Source organism: Anopheles cruzii, chromosome 3, assembly GCF_943734635.1.
Source record: "Anopheles cruzii chromosome 3, idAnoCruzAS_RS32_06, whole genome shotgun sequence".
NCBI classification, from domain to species: domain Eukaryota; kingdom Metazoa; phylum Arthropoda; class Insecta; order Diptera; family Culicidae; genus Anopheles; species Anopheles cruzii.
This window is the reverse complement of record NC_069145.1, coordinates 36,071,690-36,098,840: the sequence shown is the minus strand read 5'-3', so window position 1 is coordinate 36,098,840 and position 27,151 is coordinate 36,071,690. Positions and strand designations below refer to the sequence as shown.

At 43.8% G+C, this 27,151-nt stretch overlaps 1 protein-coding gene across 1 annotated transcript in view; it reads right to left on the bottom strand.

The window, feature by feature from the left end:
• Positions 1–27,151, bottom strand: part of LOC128270322 (peripheral plasma membrane protein CASK-like) — a 65,310-nt gene that overhangs the window by 21,907 nt on the left and 16,252 nt on the right. The window contains exons 2-10 of the mRNA XM_053007723.1: positions 21,297–21,409; positions 14,944–15,049; positions 8,973–9,050; positions 8,352–8,533; positions 6,156–6,224; positions 2,428–2,603; positions 2,026–2,148; positions 1,789–1,936; positions 240–418 (exon numbers count right to left, since the gene is read on the bottom strand). Coding sequence (XP_052863683.1) covers positions 240–418; positions 1,789–1,936; positions 2,026–2,148; positions 2,428–2,603; positions 6,156–6,224; positions 8,352–8,533; positions 8,973–9,050; positions 14,944–15,049; positions 21,297–21,409 — 1,174 coding nt within the window. The remainder of the gene's footprint in view (positions 1–239; positions 419–1,788; positions 1,937–2,025; positions 2,149–2,427; positions 2,604–6,155; positions 6,225–8,351; positions 8,534–8,972; positions 9,051–14,943; positions 15,050–21,296; positions 21,410–27,151) is intronic.

The window sequence follows — 27,151 nt, the reverse complement described above, 5'->3', positions numbered from 1 at the left end:
GTGCGGTCGCTCGATCCAGGCTGCCAGGGCCGTTTCGACGACGGAGCCCGGACCAAGGGTCACGACCGCGTCACGACCGCAGGAAGCCATCGCAAGGGCCCGGACACTATCGCGGCCGGCAAACGCCGGGCCGGGCGTCAGGTGTGCCCGGTGTGTGCCTGCCTGAAGTGTCCCCCCGGGGGTAGGGGGTGTCCTGGCACGAACCAACAAAAAAAACACACACACAACAAACGCATTACCTGCAGCAGTTCGTGCAGCTTGGCGTCGCGCAGCATACCGGCCAGCACATCCGGATCGCAGTTGGCGTCTTGCAAAGCAATGATATCGTCTAATGAATCAAGGATTTTCTGAATCGCTTCCAGGCCCGCCTCCTCGTCGGCCCACTCGTTGAGGCTCTCCGACGCGGTCCCGAGTGCCACTGTTCCCCGGCGGACGGCCCGGCATTCGGTAGATGATGGATGTGGTTGTTGATGAAGGGTCGCAGAGGGGAATTGGTTTGCGAACGCAAAGGGATCCGCACGGGTGAGCGCGGGGATGTGTGCAAGGATTGCGATACACAGAAAATGGGGGGAAAAAACGAGAAGAAGAAGAAAATGTAGAAACAAAACCAATAAGCGTAAACAACAGCAGAGACAGAACGTGGTGGTCGGCTAAGAAATTGTTTCTTTCTTTGAGTGATAAAAAAACATATCACTCAAATGAAGTTTTAACATTACGTCACACAAACACTGCTTCAAATGATACGGCTACGAAATTAGATGCGTGTACAAACCGAACTAACTAAACTAAACTATCACACCAACCAACGCATTCCAAAGACCACCCAACATTATCTTACGACTGGCGACTGTCGGTATTGATTGGTGATCCCTTTTTCTTATCTTATGTTATCGACGACACAGGTCAAAGGTACTCTCTGTTGGTATGTGAAGCGAAAGGAGACAAATTTCGTCACCCACATCTGTGTTCCGAACCACACAGCAGCACACTCAGGCGGCAAGACAATGGCAACAACATAAAATAACATCATTTAAACATTATCGTCCTTAATCGGCCAGCACCCAAGACGGTGGTAATAAAACGGTGGTTCTTACGATTCGCAGTAAAAGCAAGAAAGCAAACACGCATTACACCATCTTCAAGCGCTATCGATCGGCACGGTCCGGCACGTAGCCGGACCGTGCCTGACGTCCAGGTGAAGCAACAAGTCACCCGAAGCCTCTCGAAAGGAATAAAACTCAATCCACAGGCACACTATCACACTTGAAACCGCAGACAAATTCAACAGTAATAAAACCCAGCCAAACCGGGCCACTCTCCCAACGATCTCCTACGGCACAGTGCGCAGCCTCTCTTCGGCGCCTCGGGCGGACGGCTGCACGTTGACACGCAGCAGCCACAAAAGCAGCCGCTGCGCGTGACGCGGAACACGCTGCAAAAAGAGCATGGCCTCATTAAAGAGTCATGTTGTACAGCGGGCACGAACTACGATGCTGAAGGACGCAGAAGCCGTTCTCTGGGAGACCAACGATTTGACCAACGCAACGAGTGCTGCTTCACTTCGTGCAGCTAATGCCCTAACGTTAATGATAGTTGGAAAATTCCACTTTTAAAAACTAACTTTGTAGAGAAGATTGGGCTTACCCAATCGGCATGATGGAACCCGCCCCGGTGCGAGTTGGTTACAACTACTTCCCACAGGCTAAGAGTATCGGATCGCAGTCCGAGTCCAACATCCAGAAAACCACACGCAATGCGGAAATGTTACCGGAAATTTGTGCAACTTACTTGAGTCGGTGTCGGCACAGCAGAGCGGATCCATTGCAACGCCACCTGCCACCGTTTGAACGGCGGCCTTCAACTTGCGCCGTGCGTTGTAGCGCTTCAGCTCCTCGACCGTGTCGCCAAGATGAATCCGTTGCAGCTTATCCCGGTCCTGCAAGAGACGGTTGTGGCGAAAGAAGTCTCAAATCGTGTTCCCCGTTCCCCGACTCTGGCCGACCCAACCCAACCCAGCATACTTACCCGTATCCACGGATGTTCCAGAATTTCCGATATCGTCGGGCGGTTGATGGGATTTAGGGACAGCATCTTGAGGACCAGGTCTTTGGCGGTGTTCGAAACATGCTTCCACTCGGTGGTGTCGAGCTGGAAAAGGACTCGGTTTCAGCATAGATTATAACACACACACACCCGCGCGCACGCACGTGTCCCGTTTCCGGCGGCGGGTAGCCGGCCGCCGCCGGTACGGAGATAGTGGCCGACCGCCGAAAGGGTTGTAATATTGCAATCTGTATATTAAATTCCATTCCAATGGACAGACGGCGAAATGGTGCCTTCACCTTTTTTCGATTCGATTTCCACGGATCGACTGCGGTGCGTTGGGAAGGAATGGGGCGGGGAGCATTACATGGTTCCTATACTAACCGTTACACGCCCTCGGGTGATTGCATCCTGCAGGCGCTTGCCGGAACCGTGGAAAGGTAAACGACCAGACAGCAGGACGTGCAGCATCACGCCGGCACCCCACACGTCGCACGGTTTGCCGTAGACGCGGCGCGCCACCACTTCCGGGGCGATGTAGTGCGGGCAACCGACTCGTCCTGCAGCGCCCGTGTTCCGCAAATCCGCCGGCCGCCGATGCAGAAAGCAAAAAAGAGAGTGTAGAAACGAGAAATCGCATCAGGATGTGGAGAAGCTCGTGCGGCCAGTGCGGAAATCGTTACAACTCTATTTCCAGTAGGTTCAGGAGAAGTATTTCACTCACGCGTAACGTAGAGTAATGTGTATGAGGTGAATGAGAGTTTTGGAATAAAAATGCCACAAATAAAATGACTAAATGGCAAAACATTTGAAGAATAAAAGAAATGCTATTTTTTTATTTTCGATTCCATATTATAAAAGTATATGACACATAAAATCGACAATATTGGTGCAATAGCTGAAGCAAATCCCCAAACTGGCATAAAATGCGAAGCATTTGAGGAAAGCTTATTGTGGGACCCGTCACAATGGTTTTACCATTTTTTTTTGCATAGACTTCCACTGTAACTGCCTAAAGAAGCGATTGGTGATGAGAGAAACACAAATCTACGGACGGTGAATGTAAATAAGAAATATGCTTTGAGGATAATCGGTGTTCTTATCACGTGCGTGTCCTGTGAATCTAGAAAGTGATTTCGCCTCGTTATGTTATCGTTAGTCACAGTACATTCCAGATTACTGCTATCGCTTATTACAATTCAATAAGGCCCCTCATCGACCGGCAAAGATGTCGTGCCGAACCCGAAAGCCGCTTATCGTCGGAGAGTAACACATGAAATCGTAAGGGCGAAAGTGGTTCATCGTACAAATTGAAATCGATTCTGTATTCGGTGAGCGTTCTTCCGAACCCTGAAGCCCATTACTGTTGCCTGACAAAAAAACCGAGGCCCGGTCTGAATGTACCCCGACCAATGAAGGCACGGGAACACTAGAAGCATCCATGGAAGAATATTGTTCAATCAGCTTCCTAATAAACTATCTGCCATCCGACTACGTTGGTCAAGCGCGGTCAAAAGAAATGTGATAAAAAGCGTAGCCTTACACTAGGGGCCTAGTAACAGCTGAAATAAAATAAGTGAAGCAGTATGAATTAAAGAGAAACAAGTTATTTCTACATGGCAGAGTGGTACGTAAATTAATACAAACACCAATTTTATGTTATTCTCTTTTCCAGGAAACGGGCAGTGCAATGTTAAAAAGTGGTTTTTTTAGTATACATCTGTTTGCAATCGAAAAATGCATTTAATTAGAAAACAAACCGATTAAGTGATACGATTTGAATCCTAAAATCTGTGCCACAATATTCACACATAAATTATGGCAGGTGCTGTGAAACTTTCATACGTCAAGCACAGATACACGAACTTCCTAATTTATCATTTAAACTTTCGGCTTTTTCCTTCGACGAGGATACCAACTAAACGGAAAACGCATTAACTATTCTGCTAGAATTCTGCTTTCTGTTTTCCTCGCCATTCAATGGAAAAACCGTTGGGCATTCGCTCATCTGCCCGATACGTCAGGATCCCAAAGGACCGAGATCCTTACCGAATCACAATCTCATTTCTCTCATCTTCACCGAGCTTAGCATAGTATGGCTTGTGAAAATTCAGTAACGGCCAAAGTTCGCGTTCCCCACAGCATCACACGAAGCTCGCCTGTCGTCTAAACCATGCGAGCAGTCGACTAAATATTTAAGCAAATCCACGGTATGAAGGCAAACATTTTTAGACTACCCGTTGAATCGAGATAGACACCACGAAGATGCAAACTGGCCACATGTAATAATTCAGTATGTACTGAGTAAGGCATTTAGCCAGTAATTTACTGAAAATATTTACCACCCCGCGTGGGAATTGGTGCAGCAGGAAATAACCCACTTTCTAACGGGGAAAACGATTTAGAATAACATCCGTTGACTCGGGTCAACAACTGCTTAATTTGTAAGATAAAAGGTTTAATAGAGAGCAAATAAAGCAAAATATTCAAAGTGTAATTGTAAAAACAATTGAATTGATTCTCATTATAAAAAAACTACCACCAGCTTCATTTTCCTGAAACCACACGTATCGTTTTTAGCCCCTTCGGCAAGACAAACTGAGCAAACGTTTCAACATCACCACACAATCCTGAGGTTCTTTTGTCACTGTTTGAATGGGATGTAAAAAGTTTCAATATCAAGCATCGGTAGACATTCTGGGGCAATCATACTTAGGGATGCAAACTCTTACGTCAAAAGATCTTGCATCATGCTCGATGTGCTTTCAGAGAAATGAACAAGAACCACTAAAAGTCGACAAATGGTACATATCCTTTTATAGCTACATTAAAATTAAGATGCTCTTCGAAGAACGCATTGAAACGGCATGTAAGTGGTCCGTAAAGAGTGACACTTGTGTCGGTTGATGAAGTTCGAGTGAACTGCTCCATCATCTCCGTTGGCCCGTGTAATCGGCGACAATTGGAAAGGAGTCAGTACAAACCCGACAATAATGAAGAAAAAGTTGCAGTAAGAAACTGTCCGTTGTCATACATAAAACAGAGACAAAGAATTGATGATTACAAATAAGCAAACAATTAATTACAGGACTTTCCAATTGCCATGCAACAGATACATTATTTGTACTAAACAGTTGTTTCAAGATATTTATAGTACATATCACGTTTTACAATACATCAGGGCTTGGACAAGCATTCGACGTTAAGTAATAGTTAGCTGTTGGCGGTTGTTCTGTTTCACTTTAATGATCAAAAATAAAACATTCAAAGGCCACAAACACATTTCATTAACACAAACAATTAATTACAATAAGTATTGTGAATGCAGCGAAGTGTGAAACTTTCCAAATTAATTTGGCTGCCACTTATCAGTGGCCAACTTTTGCTGCCATCTTCTGCGTGCCATCCTTTTTTCCATTGCTCCACTCGAAAGAAACTTTTCTCATTTTATGCAAATGCCTAACCTCTTAGCCATGAGAATCGCCATCGCCAAGAATCGCAGCAGCAGGCATCCTGGCTATTGGGCGAGCTGGAAAGCTCAACAGGAATCAAAACAAAGGACACTTCTTTAGACTGAAATTCGATAACTCTACCATCGTTGGCCAGCCTTTGATGTATCCCGTCACACACAGCCTTAAGATAACTGATAGTAGGGGCTCTGTTGGGGTAACTTTTTCGGTGATTTATTTGTGCCGTGCCCGGATACGAAATCTTGCGAAAGTGCTGCAAAGTATTTGTGTGCGTGTGAGAAAATATTGTCTCTTTGCCATTCGAAATCTATCGAAGGTAGGGAATACAATATAACTAAGCGCGCCTGTCAAAAAGGAGCAAAAAACTGATAGAGCCGTGAAAAACGCAAGTAACGACACCGATAACAAGAAGCTTAACTACGGGAGAAAAATTTGAGCACAACGGTTGACGAATAATGAAAGTGTTGAACGGAACCGAACCGAAACGTATCCGTCACAGCCCGGATGAATGAAACGGGAAGCCGTGGGCTGCAGGAACGAAGAGTGAACAACCAAAGCAGCCAACAATGAACGAACAAACAGAATGAGAAAATTGCACACAGAAATAACACACCGCCTTTGCGCTGGTCGCTCATTGCTTACCCTCGCCGTCTGCCTTCAGATAGAGTTTTCCTCTAGGACTCAAAAACGAGCGATGAGGGTCGATTCTTTCTGGAAGATTTGCCGACCATTATATCCGTGGCGACCCCAAGATTTACACCGACCGGATCATACCATCCTCGCCCCCCCCAGAAGGGCGTAGAACCAGACGATGGCCCAATGGGGCACACGAGGGAACGATGGGCAAACCCAAGTCGGAGGAGCAATGGAAATATAGAGAATATAGAGAAAGAAACGAAGATTGTAAAACAGCATTATAAGGATGATGAGCAAACTCTTTTCCAACCCGGCGGGGCCCCGGCAGGAGCCAACCGAACACTGGGAACCGTCAGCAACAGTAACGAGAGCTTCCAGTTGAAATAATAAAACTTTTTTCGATGTCTACCATTATCATTGTGGTAAATGTGTATCGGAAAGAAATGAGATTCTACGGGGATCCTACAGATTCCTGTGCCGTCAAAGTTGGTTGGCGGTGATCCTGGCTCGTCTGTTATAATGGGAGAGGATGCTTTTTGAATATGTTCAACGCAATAACAAGTTTGCTTGCGAATGGGGTTTAGTTCTTTGTGTGCTCCAAAGGCAAGGCAATATTGTATGTTGGGAAAGTCCACAACTTGCTCCCATTACTTGTCACTACTTTGCTGGAACCGTTTGCTACACATCTCGTGTCGTTAAAAAAGTTACCAAAAGAGCAACTGTCAACTTGTAGCATTTGAATAGAAAAAACACCGGAAACATTTATATTACAACGAAGATAAAGTGATCGGACTTCGCATGCAGATTTTGTGAAACGTTGACGGCCGGACGTGTCACGGTTTTTGGAACGAACTCACTTGTTTGGGCTTTTGAATGTTTAACAACCTTCGCCACAGCTGTGACACGGCCGGTTGCTGCTGGTAGCTGTTTAGGACCCAAACCCTTTCGCGCCAGGAGCTTCACCATAGCTTCCCGCTCTGCTGAAGACCAACAAGTAACATGTGTTCAAACAACGGTCTTAGTTAAAATCTGATTTCAAAGTTCAAAATCATCCCCATTAGTGTCCGTCCACCACCGGCAACACTCGCAGAATCCCTTCACATGCCGGAAAACCTTTTCGAACCCTTTATATCCTGCTCCACCTGGACCGTAGCTGCAGATAAAACGAGAAAAAGCACACTAACTCTGTCCAGTAAAACCGCACAAACCGTGTTGAAAATTTACTTTACGAATGAAGCGCTCATTAATTAAATGCCGTCTCGCGCTAATTCAACGCAACAGGTTTTCAATTAATTATCTTCCGGCTGTGGGTAACAGTTACACCGGTAAGTGTTGGCATCGCTTTCGAGAGTCGGCTTTCAGAAAATCGCCAAATTTTCTACTATTTTTTTCGTGCAGATGCAACATCAATGTTTATCAGAATCTGTTATCCAGATTAATTACTAGCTCTGGGCGGATTTACAAATACTATCAAGTTTGTCAATTTCCAGCAGCTGCTAGTATCAAACATTCCTGCTTTCCTGTTGTTGTCTGTAGAATGTAGGAGAATCACAAGAACGCCACGGTAAGCAGTAATCAATACCTCACCGACTCAGTCTGAAATAAAGCGCTAGTATGCGTGATTGATAGTAATAAATAATATGATTAAACAGAGGGTCTAGATTCACTAGGCGTCAGCTTAGTGCAGTTAATCATTCCGGAAACAGTTAATCATTTCGGAAACACTAATTTATTCTCCTTTTCGTTCATTTCGCCCAACTATCCATAGGGATAGCATTGCAACTATGTTCTGCTTAGTTAAAAAACTGTATCATTTAAAAGAAAACATCGAAAAAATCCTCGTTTATCAAAATTTCTATCAATGACGATTTCTTTTAAATGTCAATATACACAGTTCAATCATAAGATGTTAACTTATAGGAGTCAGTAAAACTTTACAAAAAACAAACCTGTATTTGAATAACGCATTCTTTGGATTGTTGCCCTTTGTTTTAATCGACTGGTCAACGGATAGTGAATTTCAAGAATAATATATGCTGCTATCCACGTGCTTGCAGCCTATTCAAGTTGCAGTCAACCGTTCTGTTGTCTAAACAGCATAACCCTTCACACGCAATGCTTGGTTTCGAAAATGTATGCCCACAAAAGCTTGCTTTATCATACACACTTGCAGCAGGAATAAACGAAACAATCCAAACTCACCGTGGGTCTCGACCGAGTCGCGTCCGCTGGGCAGTTGCACGGCCGAGCCAAATCCGCCGAGCTTGACGGGCGCGGAATTATCTGCGGTCGCTAACAGCGCACAGGCCGGCCGAACGTCCCGGTGAATGATATCGTTCTCGTGGCAGTAGCGTAAAGCCTCCAATATTTGACGCATGTAGTGGCTGCAACGAAGAATCGAACCGTGAAGAGCGTGAAATGGGAAATCAACTAGCGGACGTGATTGGCGTTCAGTGATGTAAATGGACCAAACCATTTCCACGATACACGCCGTGAACACCGTGGTCATTTAAGATGAAATTATTCACCTTGGTGCGGCCATTGTATATTTGCAATCTATCGCTAGCTAGTTTTATGAATCAGAAATATGAACCTTGTACAGTTCTTTTTTCTAATAATTGATTCTGTATCTAAAAGAAAATATGCAAATGTAAATAGCGTACATATTTTACACATCCTTTAATCTTTGAAGTATCAATCAACGAATAATATCAAATCACTCTAAATCTAAAAGTATCTGTCCAATCTCTAGATCGTTGGGTTGAACACCAGTCCATTGGTCGGTAATCAAATATTTGCCGAAAAATGAAACATTATACTTACCACGCTACGGCCTCACTGTACACAAATCCTGCCACGGCACGACGGACCACTTCGAAGCAAATGTCCGATCCTTCCATGCTATACAACGGACAGAGAGGCAAAGAAAAGGAATAAATAGAAAAGTGTATCAGTTTACTCGAGCATCAATAGGCAAAGAAAACAAAACCGCGTATACTTCGAGCTCGAAGAGCGTTTTCCGGAAACTTTTGCAAAAAAAGTGAACACGTATTGAACGACGACAAACGACGAGGAGCAAACCAAGCGACCAATCACCAACCATCTATCATGATTTTAAATTTTGACAAGAGGTTGCGCCGAAAACGGTACAGCTGAGAGCAGTGGAGAGAGAGGGCGAACGGTAAAATGGTGAGCCTATCTTCCAGTAACAAATTGCCTTCTGCTGTATAAAGCTATTTTCCCTGTAAGCATCCCAGTGACACCATTTCAGCTTATAGTGAGCGATGATGTAATTAAGCAGGATAAAATATGAAAATATAGATGACAAAGAATCGCATAACTTTACGGTTTTATAGTAGTGGAAATTTGTTAAACTGTGGCTCTGGCCCGTTACGGCTATTAAATGTTCTTTTTCCGTTACGGGCCGAACGGTATGCTTTGTGTCGTCCTTTTATTTCTAACTTGTCAAGTAATGCCCAATTCCACGAAATGTCTTTAAATATGCTCATAGGAGTTTTCTATTCAATCACACGCTTTGAAGTAGAAAAAAAGCATGGCTCATTCCAGATAACCATAGTAACTGACAAAGTTTCATTGATTTTAAAAAAATTGATCAATTGTTAATTATTTTGAAAATATCTTTTGAAGACAGGGAATGTTGTATATTAAAACCAAGCTCAAATTGCTGTTTGAGCCAATTAGAGTTTTCATCAAATCGTCCACTTCGCAGCATCAATGATTGCAATACATCATTACCACGAATCATTATAGCCAATGTTCTGATTTGGCCCACATTTCGTATACGCACCCCTTTTTGCTAAGCCTTTTCAATACCAACGAATGGAAAATTGCTCATTCTACAATACGCCGTTTATTGACCACACTCTTCTGGAGCGTAAATTATTGATGCAATCGACTCATTCTGCCAAAACCAGTGCATGGTATTATCTCTCGCACGCTAGAGATAGCACGGTCAGTATACTTGGAGACAAAAACCATCATTGCGCCAGGATGGGTACAACTGCAACGGAAGTGCGAAACGCAGACTGCCGCAGGTTAGGCAGGACATCCAATTCAACTCGCAACTATAAAACCAATAAGCCACGGTACTTCCATGAAGTTGAAACCGTTCCATGGTAATCGATTTTAACAGAATCAACAGGCTTCAATGGCCACATTTTACACTCCATGAGGAGGACGGAGACGGAAAACCAAGGATTCTTGCGCAAAAACTCCGTAATTGTTCCTTCGTTAACATTAAAGGCGCGCGTGGGACCGAAAAACTTCAATTAATATGCTCAAGCGACTATCTTTTTATTCTATTATTTTACTGAACCACCCACATTTGCTGACCTGCAAGACCATTACCAATCTTTTCTTGTCTTCGCCAAAATTCAGCAAAATGGAACGAAAATGAGAAGCAATCAAATTATGCAAGCCTACGGCGGTTCGTGCTGCCTTAACATCACATTGTTTTTTATTATCTATCCTAGATGCTCGGGCATATTTCCATGGAGTAAAGAAAAATTGATTTTAAACGAAAGGTGTTTTTGCAGCAAAGCAATATTATATTCTCTCAGTCAAACATCTCACCCAACGACGGTTGTTTCAAGGTTTAAAACATCGAAGCGATATTCAACACGATCAAATTAGACGGATCTTTATTCAACGATTCCAAGTAGATACGCATTTTTAGACAGCTTTCAAACTCCATATAGTATTCTTAAAATTTTAAATGAGCATACAAAATAGCAAATAACACAACGGAAAGTCAGCAAAAGCCGATCAATTCATAATAATCAGAAAACAAATCACCCAAAATAACGCAAAATACACAGAACGTTCTTTTCTGAAAATCCAACAAAAATTATGATAATGATAAGCATTTGGTGCATTAAATTAACGTAACACTTGGTAAAGGATAACTTTTGCTCGCAACAATTTCAAAAAGTCAAACTGTGTCGGTTAATGACAACTCAGCATATTTGCAGTTCGTAAATCCAAAGTTTTCCTCATTCCGATATTGCGTCCGATGGAATGGAAAGTAGTAGAAAGTAGAAAGAAAGTAGATTAGCTTTTTACCGCCCATCGGTTGCTCGAAACTGGCCCTCAATCACAAACTGTTACGTATTCACTTTTTGCCATTTCACAACCATCCAAACCTTTGAGGCATACATCTATTGCCGACGCAATCGTCTTCCCCCTTGGAATCGGATAGCACACAAACATTCGTGATCAAACAACTTTAGCACTGGCAGCATGGTGGTACTAAGGCATCGGCCATCACACTTTCGTGCCTGAAGCTGGGCTTATTAGGCAAAATCTAATTACTGTAACACGATCAAAAGTGAAACGCTCAAATCGGAGTTTGCGAAGATGCTGGCTAACGGGCAGAGTGGGCAGTGTTTAAATGAATAACCGTAAGGGCAAGCAGCTCATAACCAACAAACCACTTCTTCGTGTTGGTCGCCCCGAAGAAGTGGAAAACTTTTCCAAGCTTAGCGATTTGGGGCGATGGGCGAAATTTGGGCAAACACTTCGAGAATGGTTTGATTGCTCAAGCAGGATCACAGGAAGAACCGTCAGCATCCAGCCCCTTATCGTCGTCCTTCGAAAGACTATGCATTTTCCAAAATTGAATGAGATAGCTCCTGAGTCAGCAGTTTGGCCGTAGGTTGACCGTCAGGTCCAGCAGCAGGACCGTCTAGATTCGTCCAAACTGATTCACTCAAGATGATACGATGAAAAATGATGGCTGTAATCGTCTCATATTATTCCATATTATTCCAACGCACGATGCCGGCAACCACAGATGCTCGGAGGCAACTGTTTTTAGCCAAGCCAATCAGTTTGCTGGTGGAGCTGGTGAAGGTGGAGCGTACGAAGCAATCGCAGAATATCGATCCCGGGTAGAGGATCATATGGCCGCATGTTTACTGTTTTCGATGGGTCGGCTTCCAATTTACCCATAATCATAAAAATGATATACGGGACCGGGATGCATGCTTATGAGCCGGCCCGACAAGCCGCCGGCGGTGGTGTTTTTATGAATAAAATATGCACCGGTTTTCAATAAAAAAAAAAAGAACAATTTCTTAGGGAATGCCACTTTTTGCGCAATCTGCTCAAATCAGCAATCAAAATGCATGCAAAATGCGTATAACAACGCCGCTCGTAAAACCTTAAGAGGGTTGAACGGGAGATTTGAACTTCATTGAAAAGTGACCGGGCAGAATCATCGGCCCGCATGAATGCGGCTGTATAAAACGGAAACATACAAATCGAGCCCGCTGATAGTCCACGGATTTCCAAGCAACCATTACACACATCCACACAGTCGGGTGCATTGAGGTGTTGATGCTGCTTTCAAATAACGCAAAAGTTAATCCCGCGAGCGCAAACATCAAAAGGTCGAAACGAGAATAGTTTCACTTTACGAACAGCAACTTGGCAGGTTTCAGCCATTTTAGTGAGGCGAAGTTGTTATCGCTCCACAACATAGTCCGCCCAAAACAGGCCTAATCGGAACTCCCGTCATCGAATGCTGTCAAACGCACGTTTTTTAATTTTTTCTGGTTGCCCCGTACGTACAGCATGCGAGAATTCTAACAAAAGCAACATGCCTCTACGTTCGTTAGCAAAAGGCGTCCACTTTTTGGCTAGTGCAATGAATAACATTTTTCATTCCACGTAAAACCAAAAGAGGACATCGCTTGGATACTGAAAATATGAAGTATACAAGGTGCAATTCAAAAATTCCAGGACTTTTATTAAAAAACGAAAACCATTGATTTTTTTTGAAAAATTTTATTGGTCGGCTTCAAAATAATCCCCTTCGGATTGAATACAGCGATTTGCACGTTCAAGAAGATTATCGAATGATTTTTTTAGGCCATCTTTTGGTACAGCGTTGAGAATGGTGGTCGCCGCCTTTTGAATGGCATCAACGTCAATATAGCGTTTTCCTTTCATGGCCAAATGAAGTTTTCCGAACAAATAAAAGTCGCACGGTGCCATGTCAGGCGAATAAGGTGAATGATTGATGCTTAAAATGCGATTTTTGGTCAAAAAATCTGTCGTGAGTGTCGAACGGTGAGCTGGTGCATTATCATGCAATAATCGCCAGCTTCCTTCTTCGCGATATTCTGGCCGAATTCGTCGAATGCGTGATACCAAACGCTTCAAAACACTTACATAAAACACAGCGTTAACTGTTTGGCCTGTTGGAACGAATTCTTTATGAATAATACCCTTGGAATCGTAAAAACAAATCAACATTGACTTGATTTTTGACTTTTCTTGGCGCGATTTTTTCGGATTTGGCTCGTCTGGATGCTTCCATTCGCTGCTTTGTCGCTTGGTTTCGGGATCATATTGAAAACACCATGTCTCATCACCAGTCACGATCGAATACAAAAAGTGTCGGTCCTTTTTGGCCTCTTTAATGATGTCTTTTGAATGTTGAATTCTGAGGTCTTTTTCGTGTTGTTTCAATGTGTGCGGAACAAATCGAGCACAAACCTTTCGGTAGCCCAAATTTTCTGTCAAAATACGAAAAATCGATGCTGCAGATATTCCCAATTCTGATTCCATGTATTTAAGCGATGATTTCGGCTCTTTTTTGATGAATTCACGCACAATTTCCGTGTTTTCTTCGTTCACAATATCTCTTGGCCGCCCCGACCGTTCGTCGTCTTCCAAGTCCTCCCGTCCCTCTTGAAAACGTTTAAACCACTCGTGAATACGGCTACGAGATAGACAATCATCACCATAAACATGTTTCATCATTTGATGAGTTTCGGTAAAAGTTTTACCAAGTTTAACACAAAACTTAATATTGGCTCTTTGTTCAATGCTCATTTTTCGACCGACACAATAAATGTACTGTCACATTTGGCGCGATATCTCAGCTTGTATACATCCAAATGTCATAAAAATTTGACAGAACATTACTAATGGATAGACAAACAACCGATACAAATTTCAAAGAGATGGCGCTACTAGAAGATGGGAAATTATAAAAGTCCTGGAATTTTTGAATTGCACCTTGTACAGCAAATGACACGGCATTTTTAAGGCATTTTTGAGCAAACCGCAAACGTAAACACGTTGAGCACACGAATACAGTCCTGATGTACTCGAAAATTCAGAGAAACCTAAGATCATACCTTAGTTAATCCAATAACAAAGATAATGTAAATAATAAATGAAATCTGGTACGGCCACACAAACAACAGAAAACAAATGTCGCGTCAGTATCTGGCCACAACAAACCACAAGCAGCAGGTTGGTTCCACTGAATGCGTACCGTGTTTTCTTGAGAGAAATCCCAAGGGTAATATATTTTTGCACAGAGCAATGGCGTGTGCACATGCTTCACTATGATCCCACGACGGTTCTTCTCTCTTACCAAACTCCCATGATGAATTCGTGTGGCGTACGAAAATTAATGCCAAACAATGATAATAAAGCCTACTGAAAAGAAATAGCATCCCACCAACGAAAACGCGTAAGCCCGAGATTTAACCTACGCTCGTTCGTTCGTAGGTCACCACTTATCATTAATGTTTCATGACGTTAGATAGAAAAGGCGATAAATTTCAGTAAGATATGATGTGACGGATTTCTCTTGTGATAAAGCAACCCTTCTGGAAGATGAATATATTTTTCCCACGAGGCAAAGTGGTTTCTTTTTCTGACTCTCGAATATGCCATAAGCTTCCGGACAAATAATATCCGCGGCTGCGGCACAACACTACACTGGATTCCCAACGGAAGCAAAGCCAATACTTACTATTCGAATACCATGTACAACATTCCTTCCGAACTGTAGGTCTCTAGAAGCTCGACAATATGCGGATGCTTCAGCATGTGACATATCGTGGCCTCTCGCTTCAAATCTGTAAGGAAAAAGAAACAAGAGAGAATAAAGACATGAACAATGAAGTTACTAATTCATACCTATTGAATTGTTAGATTTTCCCTTTTTATGTCTGTTTTGCTCAGTGTTGCAAACAGGAAAACATATTATTAAGCTTTAACTAAAGTTAGGAAAAACCAAACAAGAGATTATTACTTATTGAAGATGTCATCCAATCGACAGCCTGGCAGCCTGCCCTCGAGCACAATCCTTGATCAAGAAAACTCAGGTCAGCGATAGTACACGAAAAGGGAAGAGTAAACAACGCTTCTTCGCTTATACAGTCGTGAGACAAGACCAAACATAATAAGCACGCCTGTACTCATCAAAGGAAACAACAAAGTTTGATACCTGAAACATGAGCTCGTTTACTGTTATGTATTATTGTTATGATACCGTTAAATAATGCCCATTTGCAAACATCGAACAACTGTTCAAATTTAACGCCAGAGGATGCTGCGATTATTACCATGAAAAATATAGAGCTTTTAAAAGTCAAACTTCGTGCAAACGATTATTCAGCCAACCACAGTATGGAAAGTGCAACAAAACGCACTGGTATAATATGCAGAGCCGATTCCCGAGAGCTAACGATACCGAACACAAAATTATAACCTTTCAGGTAAAGTTTTACCCATCACTGTAGTTCAGGTCTATGGACAGAGCAACCTCCCGCTGGGCACATGGCCAGCATATAAATGAAACTTTTGCATTCATTAGAACGTTTTGCAGCAGTACGCCAGCAGCAGGCAACTCTCAGCACACGCCATGCTCACGAGAACAAGATGCTCCTCGCTCAGCCTTCCCTGCGGCACCGTGTTCCCATAAACTCGTATACCACCGCGGATCCGGAAATTGAATTCTTCCCATCATACACTCCCGAAAGCCAAACCTCACCATAGCCCGGGGGTCCACAGTGACTGAGCCCCGTGAGAACGGCGACGAATGGTATGGTTGCTGCTATGAGGCACAAAAATCCGTTTCAGCTTATACATTCCGGCATGTATCCATGTAGGTACCTGAGGGTTAGTGTATGCCGTTTGCCTACGGTGCCCCGGTGCAGACTCCAATTATTTAGTTCACTTCACACCCATCGCACTCAAACAGATCACTTCCGTTGGGTTTAGTCATGAAATACTCTCCGTTGTGGCCATCAACACCTCGACTACGTCATCCACCTGCGAGGACTACTTTATCGGTATGATTAATCGCTAAACCGTAGCTCGTGCGAATGACTTACACGACGCACAAAAATCAATCACCGTGCCACGCACGGGGTACACGCTAATGAAAACATCATCTAGGGAAATTCAATTTTTCTTGATATTTCAGACTTCGGACTGACGGCGGAGGCACAACAAAATTAAATATTGATTAAGGGTTGCCCGGTCCTTCGGCCGACGAATTGCGATTGATAAAGCGTACCAATTTTCCGCACCAAAGAATTGCTCTCCTCCGGTGGTGCGCTGTTTGTGTTGTGAACCAAAAAAAACAAGCTCATAACGGATCGATTTCCGTTCCTTTTCGACACTAAACCAACTGCAAGCACTTCCCAACCGCCCAGTGCCGGTCAGTTTTTAACGGATTAACATCGGCGTCTGGGGTTCACGTACCTGTGGCGAACAAATGATTGAACCCTTTTATGGAATAATTTATAACATCTGAAAAGCCTTTGAAATAGGGTTGGAAAAAACAACACTCTCAACTCAAAAAACGCCTTAGGGTTTGGCATGAACCCGCTGCACACACAACTTAATGTATCAATCATGGCTCACCACTCATGAGCTTACTTTTAAAATACCAACAACACTTGCGGGGGTTTACGCCCTCTTTCCTCAGGGGAACACGTGGTTGTCTGCATATCTCTTACGCCCATTGTGTTACTTGACCACACATAAAACAATGAAAGTTTTTCGAAAGAAAGAAAGAGATGGATTGTTCAATAAGTTTTGCGGTTGAATAACATTTTCGGATGGAAGTAAAGGAAATTTATGAACGAATGTTGAAACCATACATGGACATGACATACATGTGACATACATGGACATGACATACATACATGTATGACACCATACATGGACTCTTCGCCTCTTCGAATTAATATAGGAAAAAATGGGTTGCTGAATTTAAGCGTGGTCATAAAGCCCTGAAGACGGTCCACGTCAAAAACGTCTAAAAACAGACACAACACCTGAAATCGTAGAAAACATACAGGATATCGTATTGGAGCCTGGTTCTTCGAATTAAAGATGAATTCAAGTTCGAATTGTTGGAGCATCCACCGTATTCATCAGATTCGTCCCCAAGCGACTTCCATCTGTTTCCAGACCTAAAAACTTTCATGCGTGAAAAGCGTCTTTTATCAAATGATGACGTCATAACAACTGTGGAAGCGTATTTTGCAGCACTTCAAGATTCTGCGTTCAGGGATAGATTGGAATCTCGTTGGATCCAGTGTATTGGCGTTCAGGGAGACCAAACTGAACAATAAAGTGTATTTCATACCATTAAATTGTGTTTGTCTCAACGAACCGCAACACTTATTGAACACCCTTGGGCCTTGGTATCTGACATAAAAACAAACAAATGTATAACAATTTGCTTTGCACTTCAGCTTATATTTACCCACGGCTGCAGTCCACCGGAATGTGTTGAAAAGTTACGTGAAAACAAACTAAATCAAACCAAGCTCTGAGATACGTTGGTTGCTTACTTCTCGAAGTAAACCCCAGGGGCCATAGCTCTTGCATACAACCAGCCTACATTTCATCCATTTGCCGCTAATCGAAAAAAACGATGAGCAGCATGGCATAATCTATGATAATTGTTTTCATTTTCCATTTACCCCAGATGAACACTGAAATACGGACGAAGGGCAACGGCAAGAAACCAGCTCGCATCATTGCTTGCTTTTTCGTTGGTTTGTCCTGCTCATTATAATGTGCTACATCAAGAACAGAGCTTCATCGGAACCTAATGCATTAGGCGAGAAATATTTTATACGCGAAACACGGCAGATGGCTAGTAGAATCCACAGGCTACTGCGCAGTTTTTGCACCGTGGCCAGCATACTAATCAGCGGCAGGATAAACCAACCAACAGGATGGTGTTCGCGCCATTTCCTAGCCAAATTGCGTGCTGATGAACGCCGAGTGACAACAAGAAACTAACCGATGTGAAGGAACGGCGAAAACAAAGAAATTACAATGTAGCGGACAACGAATCCTGAAAATAAACCATAAAACAGGACGTCACATCCAGCGTGAAACAAGATAATGGAATTTTACTTTTCCAAACGTGTTGATACAAACGCACATACACCACAGAACGCTCCTTCGAATTTAGCATAACAATTTTGTTTCACATCCTCTGAGTTACTATTGGATTCTGCTACCGTATTTTCTTTATTTTTCCCTCGGTTGGCTAAAGATTGGGAAAGTTTAGAGTGCTTTTCGTAGTCCACACACAAGTCGCCTGGAACCACAATGGAACCAGAATCATGCACATGTATAAACAATCGCTCTCGTACGAATAATCGGTTAAAGATGTTGCCATTAAATCGACAGCAGCGTCTATTATTGAATTAGCCCAATACATGAAGTGGGTCGCACACTCCCGCACCCGCCGAGCGGGTGGTCCGAGTTGGTCCGATTGTACCGTGACTTGCTGGACGACTGATCGCGCGTTCCGTTAATGTTTAATTCAACTAAATACTGAAGAAACTTCTCCCCCAACCTGTGTCCAGCATCCTTTTTGCTCCACCACCACCGGGGGTTCCGAGGACCACGAGGACGAACCGTCCGGCACACCAATTGCTTCCTTCATACATAATGCATGCATCTTTCAGCCCCCTTTCCTTCCGGTGGGAATGTTTATGTTCGGGGTTTTCATCGCCCACCATCGCGGCCCGAGCATTTTGCCTAACGAGCAGGGTCGAAAAAAGTTACATCACCTTCTTTCAGTTACTGCACAATAAATCATGTCTACTTTCATTAATCTTGCCAAGATAATTGGCTTTCTTTGTGGATTCCTTCCCCGATGACAACGATCTTGAGGTCACACAGCGCGGGCCGCCACCGTTTCCGGTGAAGTTCACGCCCGTGTTGCAGCCAAACCCTTCCTCGGGTTCGGGCGGCTCTTCTTTTTAATGTTTCCAAACGATCTCAGCCCAGTTTGTCGGACACCTTAACGCCCCGGCGTCATCCGCTGTCGCTCAGTGCCGGTGCCGAGTGTTTCATCGGGATCGGCGAACGAAACAACGACCCGTGCGCACCCGTGTCCAGCGAGCAATAGGTGCGTTGTTACTGGTGGTGGTGAATTTGTGAGATAAATTCAATTTGAAAAACCATCAGCCCAGAACTAGGCCGGCAAACTGTACTCCCACGCACCGTGGTGAGGGTTTGAACAAAGTTCATTTCAATTAACATCGCCCGCATCCGCAAGCGTCATCTGGGAAGGCGGTGAAGAAAAAACCCCCCGACATCGAGAACTCAAAAATAGGCCCCATCAAGCGACGCGTGGTGTTTCACTTTCGCTCGAATGAATAATGATGACAACGGCCATGGCGGCGCAATCAATCATCTTGGAATTTGCTAAGATGCCGATTCCCTTGTGCCAACTCGGCCGCCTTGCGCTCGAATTGAATTACGGTAGTAGCTGGAACGCCTTAAAGCGCTGGGTCGAAAGTAACTCTTTTCTGGTGAAGCCACCGTTCGTGGGCCGTTCAATTTGGACGAAACCAACAGATCCTCAAAATGCTCCAGCTCTTCAACTTCGATGGACCCGCCCGAATGGCTGGGCCCACAAGTTACGCAACTTCGGTCCCGTTGCCACCATCTTTGCGGCTTCGGTGAGGCCGTTAAAAAGAGGGAAATTCGGGCCATCATTCCGGCCAGAGCAGCCATTTCTGTTTCGACCACAGCCACCACACACACTCGGCACAGACTCCCGGAGCCGCTGTTCGGCAGAAACTTCAAATAATTAATTACGCATTTTCAAAGGGCCGCAAACGACGGACGATCTGGAAACGGCGAGATGAGGGGAGCGAAAAGATTTAACGTACCACCGAGGCACCGAAACCGAGGCACCGAACTTTACAATCGTTGAGCTCACTCCTAACGTATCCGGCCGAGCGAACCGTCGTCAACCCGGAGCCGGAAACGGTGTCAAGGCAGTGCTTTAGCTACACGACACGATGCCGTAGGTTCCATGTGTTGATGGGTTTCTCATCTGTATTCGCTGTTTAACGTTTCTAGCCATTCACTGCGTGCCTGGGATTCTCTCGGGAACTTGGGAACCCCCGTGCACGGCGGCAGCAGCAGCTGCGAGCGCAAAACAATTGACGCATGAGCACGTTATGATTGTGTAAAATGTCGTGTGTAACTTTCGGCTTGTGAAGTGAAGACTTTACTTCTTCGTATTTACTTAAGTTCACCAGAAATCCTTCCGTCTTTGCTGCGAGCCGAAATCTGACTTGCAAAACCCGCCCCACCCGACCCAGCTCAACGACGCCGAACCAACCAGCTCAACGACGCCGAAAAATGACGGGTTCATGTGAAGTGGCACCGCGTAACGATAACGAGGCCGCGCCACGTGGCGAAAACGAGGGTTTGTTGAACCTATGGCTCCGCGAAACATATCCGCGTGGTTGATTTTCCACCGAAAGGTACCTCACTCACACCAGCGAGTGCGAGGCGATTGGCGGCTTAGAAAAGTCAAAGCCAAGCTGTCACAACGCGGTCGTGCAGCGAGGACCGCGGGAGAACCAATTTAATGAGTTGTGATTTTTTCTTTCCCAAAATGTTTCCGGCGAACAGAAAACAAAAACGAAAAAAAATCGTCGTAAAACGGTTTAATTTAAACAAATTTTAATTGGAATAAATTAAAGCGATGGCTTTAAACCATTAAACCGGTAGAGTACATTGTGGACGTCGCTCGTAATGATGAGGAACAACCAAAACATCATTTATCAGCGCTAATCCTGCAAGAGATCGGTAAAAAACCAAAGGACCTAATGTCATAGTTTATGATAAGCTATCAATCATAAGTGATTTACCAATTGGTTTCTGTCACACGGCACACTCGGAAAGCGCTGCTAACCAACTCTATCAGCAACAGCGTACAATAAACTATTCATTGTCCACACTACTAGAAAAATCACTGCCTCTCAATGAACGGGAATGATGCATTAGCGCATTTAATAATTACATGAGTTGAATGACACTTACCCGATGTGCTCAAACCGGGACTGGCTGTGAACTTGGCTACATCCACGATTTTCACAGCAAACTGCTGGTTCGACTCCCGGTGGATGCATCTTCGGACGATTGAAAATGGGCCTCTGAAATGGAATCAAACCGATAAATTGTTTTATTAACAGCCGATTTTTTATTGATTGGTTTCTATTTTTTATCATCAACAACAGGTTTGCCAATTTGTTTTCTTATGCGGACTCATTAATCAACAACATTCATCAAATCATCAACAAAATAATCAACATAAATCAACAAAATACCACTCAAAGATCAATGACAACAAAATACCACTCAATGATAAACAGTTGTGTACCTTAATTACTAGGTGTATAAAAATATGTTGGTTTTATTGATTTTAATGAAAACACATGTGCTGCCTTCTGTTGAATATTTAAAAAAAAGTAGAGAACTTTATAAAAAGAGAAACCTTCACTGTGCGCTTTAACCGCCTAAAGCCACGAAACATGAGGGCTAAGACAAGTCCACTGAAAAAGCCTGGACATATGTTAATTTGCAAAATTGGGACACTAGAAAATACTGAGAAATATGCCGTGAGTATAAAAATGTAAATCTACCCTTGTTAAAAAGAACGCCAGAAGCATTTTGCAACTTTCAGTTCAAACACAAAAGCAAACATATCGTTAGCGGAGCATGAACGATATCCAACGGTTTTCTACAAACTTTTTACGGGCTCGAAAACATACCGTCACGAAAACTCCAATGCACAATTTCGAAAAGTTCAGGATTCAACATTGACTCGAAATTGCGTTACCGTTCCATAATCCACACACTAAAAAAAATCGTGAGTGTGCCAAAATGCTTGCCAACTGAAATTCGCAAACCAAACGTAACCAAACTCAGCGAATTTTAGGCAATTCACCGGCCAGCTTCGGCAACGCAATCAAAAATGAAAAGCTCGGCCCGCCATTAGAATTTAAATTATGCAAATTAATTGCCATCATTAGAGAAAACCAAATTAAGTATGACAATTACCACTCGGGCAGATTTAGCAGAAACTGCCTGTCCTACTGTCAGTTGTAGGACCTCACATAAAACATTAGTGCGTCAACGCTGCGTCGCCAACTGTCATACTAATTGTTTTTTCTTGTGTTAAATTTGCTGTGTAGAACACTACTCACTACTACTACTACGGTAGACGTTTTGCATAACGCAATGCCGAAAAGTTTTCAAAAAAGAATATGCTGCTTCAACTTTTTAATCAGTTGGGTTAACATAAAGGGTTAGTTTTCACACACTCACAAGAATTCACATTAAAACTTTGGCACGTTGAACAGCCTTTCGTTTATCTTTAATAAAATATTCGACTCGCGGCAATGCTACTGGCGAAGATTCTTTAGCAATTGCAACGTCGGCTGATGCAAAACTTAAATATTCATGGATATAATTGAATGTATTTTCCATCCCGGGACGCACTCTTACGCTTACAACGAGATCGGATTAAAATCGGCGGGACACGGAACAGAAAGGAACGAAAGCGCCAGCATCTTGTTTGAAGGGGTTGGACACCGGTGCCATCGTGCGCATAATGTATGATTAGCGACTAATTTCATTCGCTACTCCCAACTACACGACAGCACATTTTCCGGCGTGTTAAGCTTCAAGCCTCTCGCCAGGTTTTCCGACTTTAAAAAGCCAAGAGGGTCCAAGCAGAAACTTGCACTAACAATCGCTCTGCCTATTTTTTCCGGAAACCTTTTAATCAGAAAACGTTGGAATCTTGTTTGTGTCAAACGTTCAAATTAATAAATCATGATTTACACAAGTCTTTAACTGCTGCATACGATTTAAAAAAAATAATTATTCATTTGGTTAGACTTGTTTTTCATTGGGTTAGCACTGTGAGAGTAAATCAAAAGCACTTTTGAAGCGGCGCATTTGTTAAATCATATAGTAATGTTGAGTCACTAATGGCCCGTAAAGAAAAACGCCTAAATCATCACTAATATTGAGATCAGCTTATCTAAACGCAACACAATGGTTTTACGAACAGTGACGTTTCTTATGGCCGAACATTAGCATAATGCATAAACCATGATCCTAAGCAGCTTGTTGCCGTAGCTGACGGTTTACTATATTTAATTCCGTCTGTCTCCAGAGAGTGCGGGAGAGAGAGACCCCTTGCGACCCACAACATGCAGAAATCACTCACGAGAAGGCAATACGAACATGGCATGTGACAAGTCCTGGCTCGCAGCTCCCACAAATCACTCTAGGCACCCAACGGGAAAGCAGTAAAAATGGACGTGATTGTGCTAATGAGATTGTCCATTTACGAGCACGGCAATTAGTCTTTCCCGGCGTGCGTTGGGCGCTTACGAGCATCTTCCTTGCGGGCTGGTCGTTTCCGGCATGTACCCGTGTGTGCAAGAGAGTTCTTTCTATTGCTCCCAACCACAACACGGGGTTCCCGGAAGATCTATGTACACGCGCACACGGGGCACATAATAAACATCGTTTACTAATTCAGTTACGAGATTTACCGGTGCGGTGCGGCACAACGTCGCAGAGCACGGCATTAACACAGGAGATCCCGGCCGTAACATTTGGTGGCCCAAATAGGATTACTTTTGAAAAGACGGCATGCTAGGCCCTAATTACCGATTCGGGACCTCTCGACCAAGGAAGTGCGTATCGTCATTTGCATAATGAAGCCAGAGGCTTTCCACATACGTATGTTGTAAGTGCCGTCAACTCGATCGGCACACAGAAAGCATGGGAAGTATATGATAACTTCATTGGAAAAGATTTATTTCCCCCCTGTGGTCGCCGATCCTGTGCCTGATCTACTTCGACGGTAACACGATAGAGGGAAGTGAATTCAGCAGTTTATGTGTGCTCGTACCGTTCGGCAGTTGAGTTACTATAAAGTGTCATTTAAATAGTTACAAATAAACAAAAACATTACTCACATGTCCCTTTGCTGGAGCTTATGAATGTTTCATTGACTGTTCATTTCTGGAACTGTTTCCAGCATTACCGGTCAATTTACAATCGTATTGGCGCTCCACGCATCGCGACGGCATCGGCAGAAGATACTCCATAAATAACCCCTAAACATCCCTAAACATCGGAAAGGAGCGTGCAGAGCTATGAAGTCGTGCCGCATGTGAACATTAGCACAATAAACAGTGCGATCGGTCCGCCCCCAATCGGTGGACATACGTATGGTACATTAATAATCGCTAATGGAACACATCTTGCGCATGGTGAGTGAAGCGTTACACGTCCGAAGGCTGTGCAAATACTGGAGCAAGTCGAGCCGGAACATGTCCAGTCATCCGGACGATGTAATCGCTCATAAAGCATTTTATTAATTAGTCGCTCGTGTCAACATTTACCGGGAGCGTTGGCCTGCCCCGCAGCGAATTCCGCCTAGTAACGGTTTCAGGTTGGAGTATGAAACCAAACAGTCGAAGGAGCAATCTGGTTACTTCCGAAGCAGTACTTCATCAGATATTTTCGTTCCTTCCACTGTAACGCGTGCGACTAAGTGGTTTTGGGAAATTAAAACAAGCAATACGTAGGATTTGCTTGATTTAATAAAAAACGTAATGCTTTGCGACAAAAGCATGGTTTCAGATGATGCACTGAACGTTAACCATCAATTATTTCTCAAGCTTGCTCCAGCGAGTACGGTTGTTGATCGCATCCAACAACACTTTAGCATGTCAACATGAACCGTGACAACATGAGGCTTTAGAATGCTTGTTTTGTGGCAATATACAGTGACATATGCGTCATGGCAGAGAGTATGAGGACAAACGCTCAATAAGAAGGCCGTTCTTCCACAACCAAGAACATTTCTCGCACACAGAGCGCACTGAAACCGATGAAGCTGATCTCGACATCGCTAAACAAACGCCATTTGTCCTTCCCGGGACGTTACAAACAAACCAAATGTTTGACGAAAAACCATGCTCGACCACATACACCCATGCAACCGTGACGTAGCGGCATCGTCCGTTCTGCTGATCGAATGAAAAGCATTCGCATGATTGCACCCAGTGCCGGTGCGCGGTACACGCACCGTACATGTGGACCAAAACGTATCGCATCGCTTTGAATGAACATTTCCGTTTATTTGTACCGTACCATTGTGCGACGAATGCTACGATGTGATGCTGAGTCGTTGGACGAGCCGCAGGTCTGAAAACGGCGTCTTTTCTCTCGTACACGAGCCATATTTTCCCCCGAACTGCCTTAAGGAGTACAATGCGGTCACGAACAAACTAAGGTTGATTGCATGTAAATAGAAGCAAACTGAGCGTATGAAGTCAAGCTGCGAAAAGCTGTGCCGTTATCCAATTGATAGTTTCCAATGTGGCACAATTTTCCGAAGCCGTAGAAAAACATAAACAAATGGCCGATGTTGAGTACAGTAATTTAGGACCTTGTGTCGCACCGTTTTCAACACACATAAGCTCGTTGGGCAGGGCACCAGTGAGCAACAAAAATCCCAAAGCTCTACTTGGCAAGCGAACCCGCTCGAAACTGGCATTTGGAACCGAAGCACCCCTTTCTGGCCACATTTTATCCCATCTAACGAAGCGTACCACGTGGTAAACCGGCAAACACACCCATCGTTGGCCAAAAGTACCGCAGACAAACCGACGCAGGTGAAACAGGCGCTTAATTAGTTTTGCGACAGGTTATGAATACCGAATGCTTACAGCAGTTTATAAATCAGTCATGAATAATTAAAAACTTCAGGATAAGCTCTTCGAATATTTATCTTCCATTAAAACGAGAGATTTTCCATTTTCGAAATCGGTCTCTACACCACACCACACCGATAGGTATCGTCGTCGTGTCTGGCCCGGCCAACCAAGCCAGGCACCGTCGTTGGTCCGGCGTTGGGCGTTCCGTAATGAAGACGGATGATGCAATGATACGACACAGAGCTTTGCCTGCCACTCCTTCGAGCCGACTAGAGAACCCAAACGTGAGCAACAAAAAACTTTACCTTTTTCACCGCGACCATGTAGTAGCTAAAGTATTCAAAACAATGTACAGAAGCCACAGTCTCTCTTGTTTACCATCACCGCGCTGGGAAAGAAGTCGCTCGAAAGGAGTTTTATTTCGTGGGTTTCATTTTGCTGACCGTAGTGAGCATCATTTATCATTCTTGGAAGAAAAACAAACTTCCTACTGCACGATGCGTTAGAACACCCTATCAAAGCGACGAAATAAGCGTGCCGTGGTTTCAGTGACAACATTTCGCTACACACTGATCCGTATGATTGCCGGAAATTGACGAATTTGCTCCGGTTTTAACATGAAACCTCGGGACGATTTCGGAAGCAAAGGCGATCGTTTTAATCCTAAATTGGTTTCTTTTCAGCTGAATAATACGGAGAAGCGACAAATACCGTATAAAGACGAAGCAATCATCTGACACGGGGTTTCGCAGCGATGAAGACATCGGGCTCCAATTCGAGAATTCCAATTACAACACTCGGAAGAAGTACCTTCACGGGTGTGAAATCTACTCAAAACGACCATCGTTTCCATGTAAAAATCCCACCAAAGTGTCCTGGCAGTAGAAATAGTTTACCGCCCCTTCGGTCGTATGCACCGTGTCTGTCAACCATCATCATTTAAAGCCTGTTAGCTTCTTTAGATGGATGTGAATCGCCTCGTATCATCACTCAGCAACACTTATCTTCACATATTTAGACTCGTTTAAATGGCCTGCTGGGCGACAACAGTGCCCTTTGTAGGGCCAAGAGCCACGAGGCTACTAGACACAGACATCAAAGTGCCCGGCGTAGCTGCGTCGATACACACTATCCAACCGGGAGTTGCTC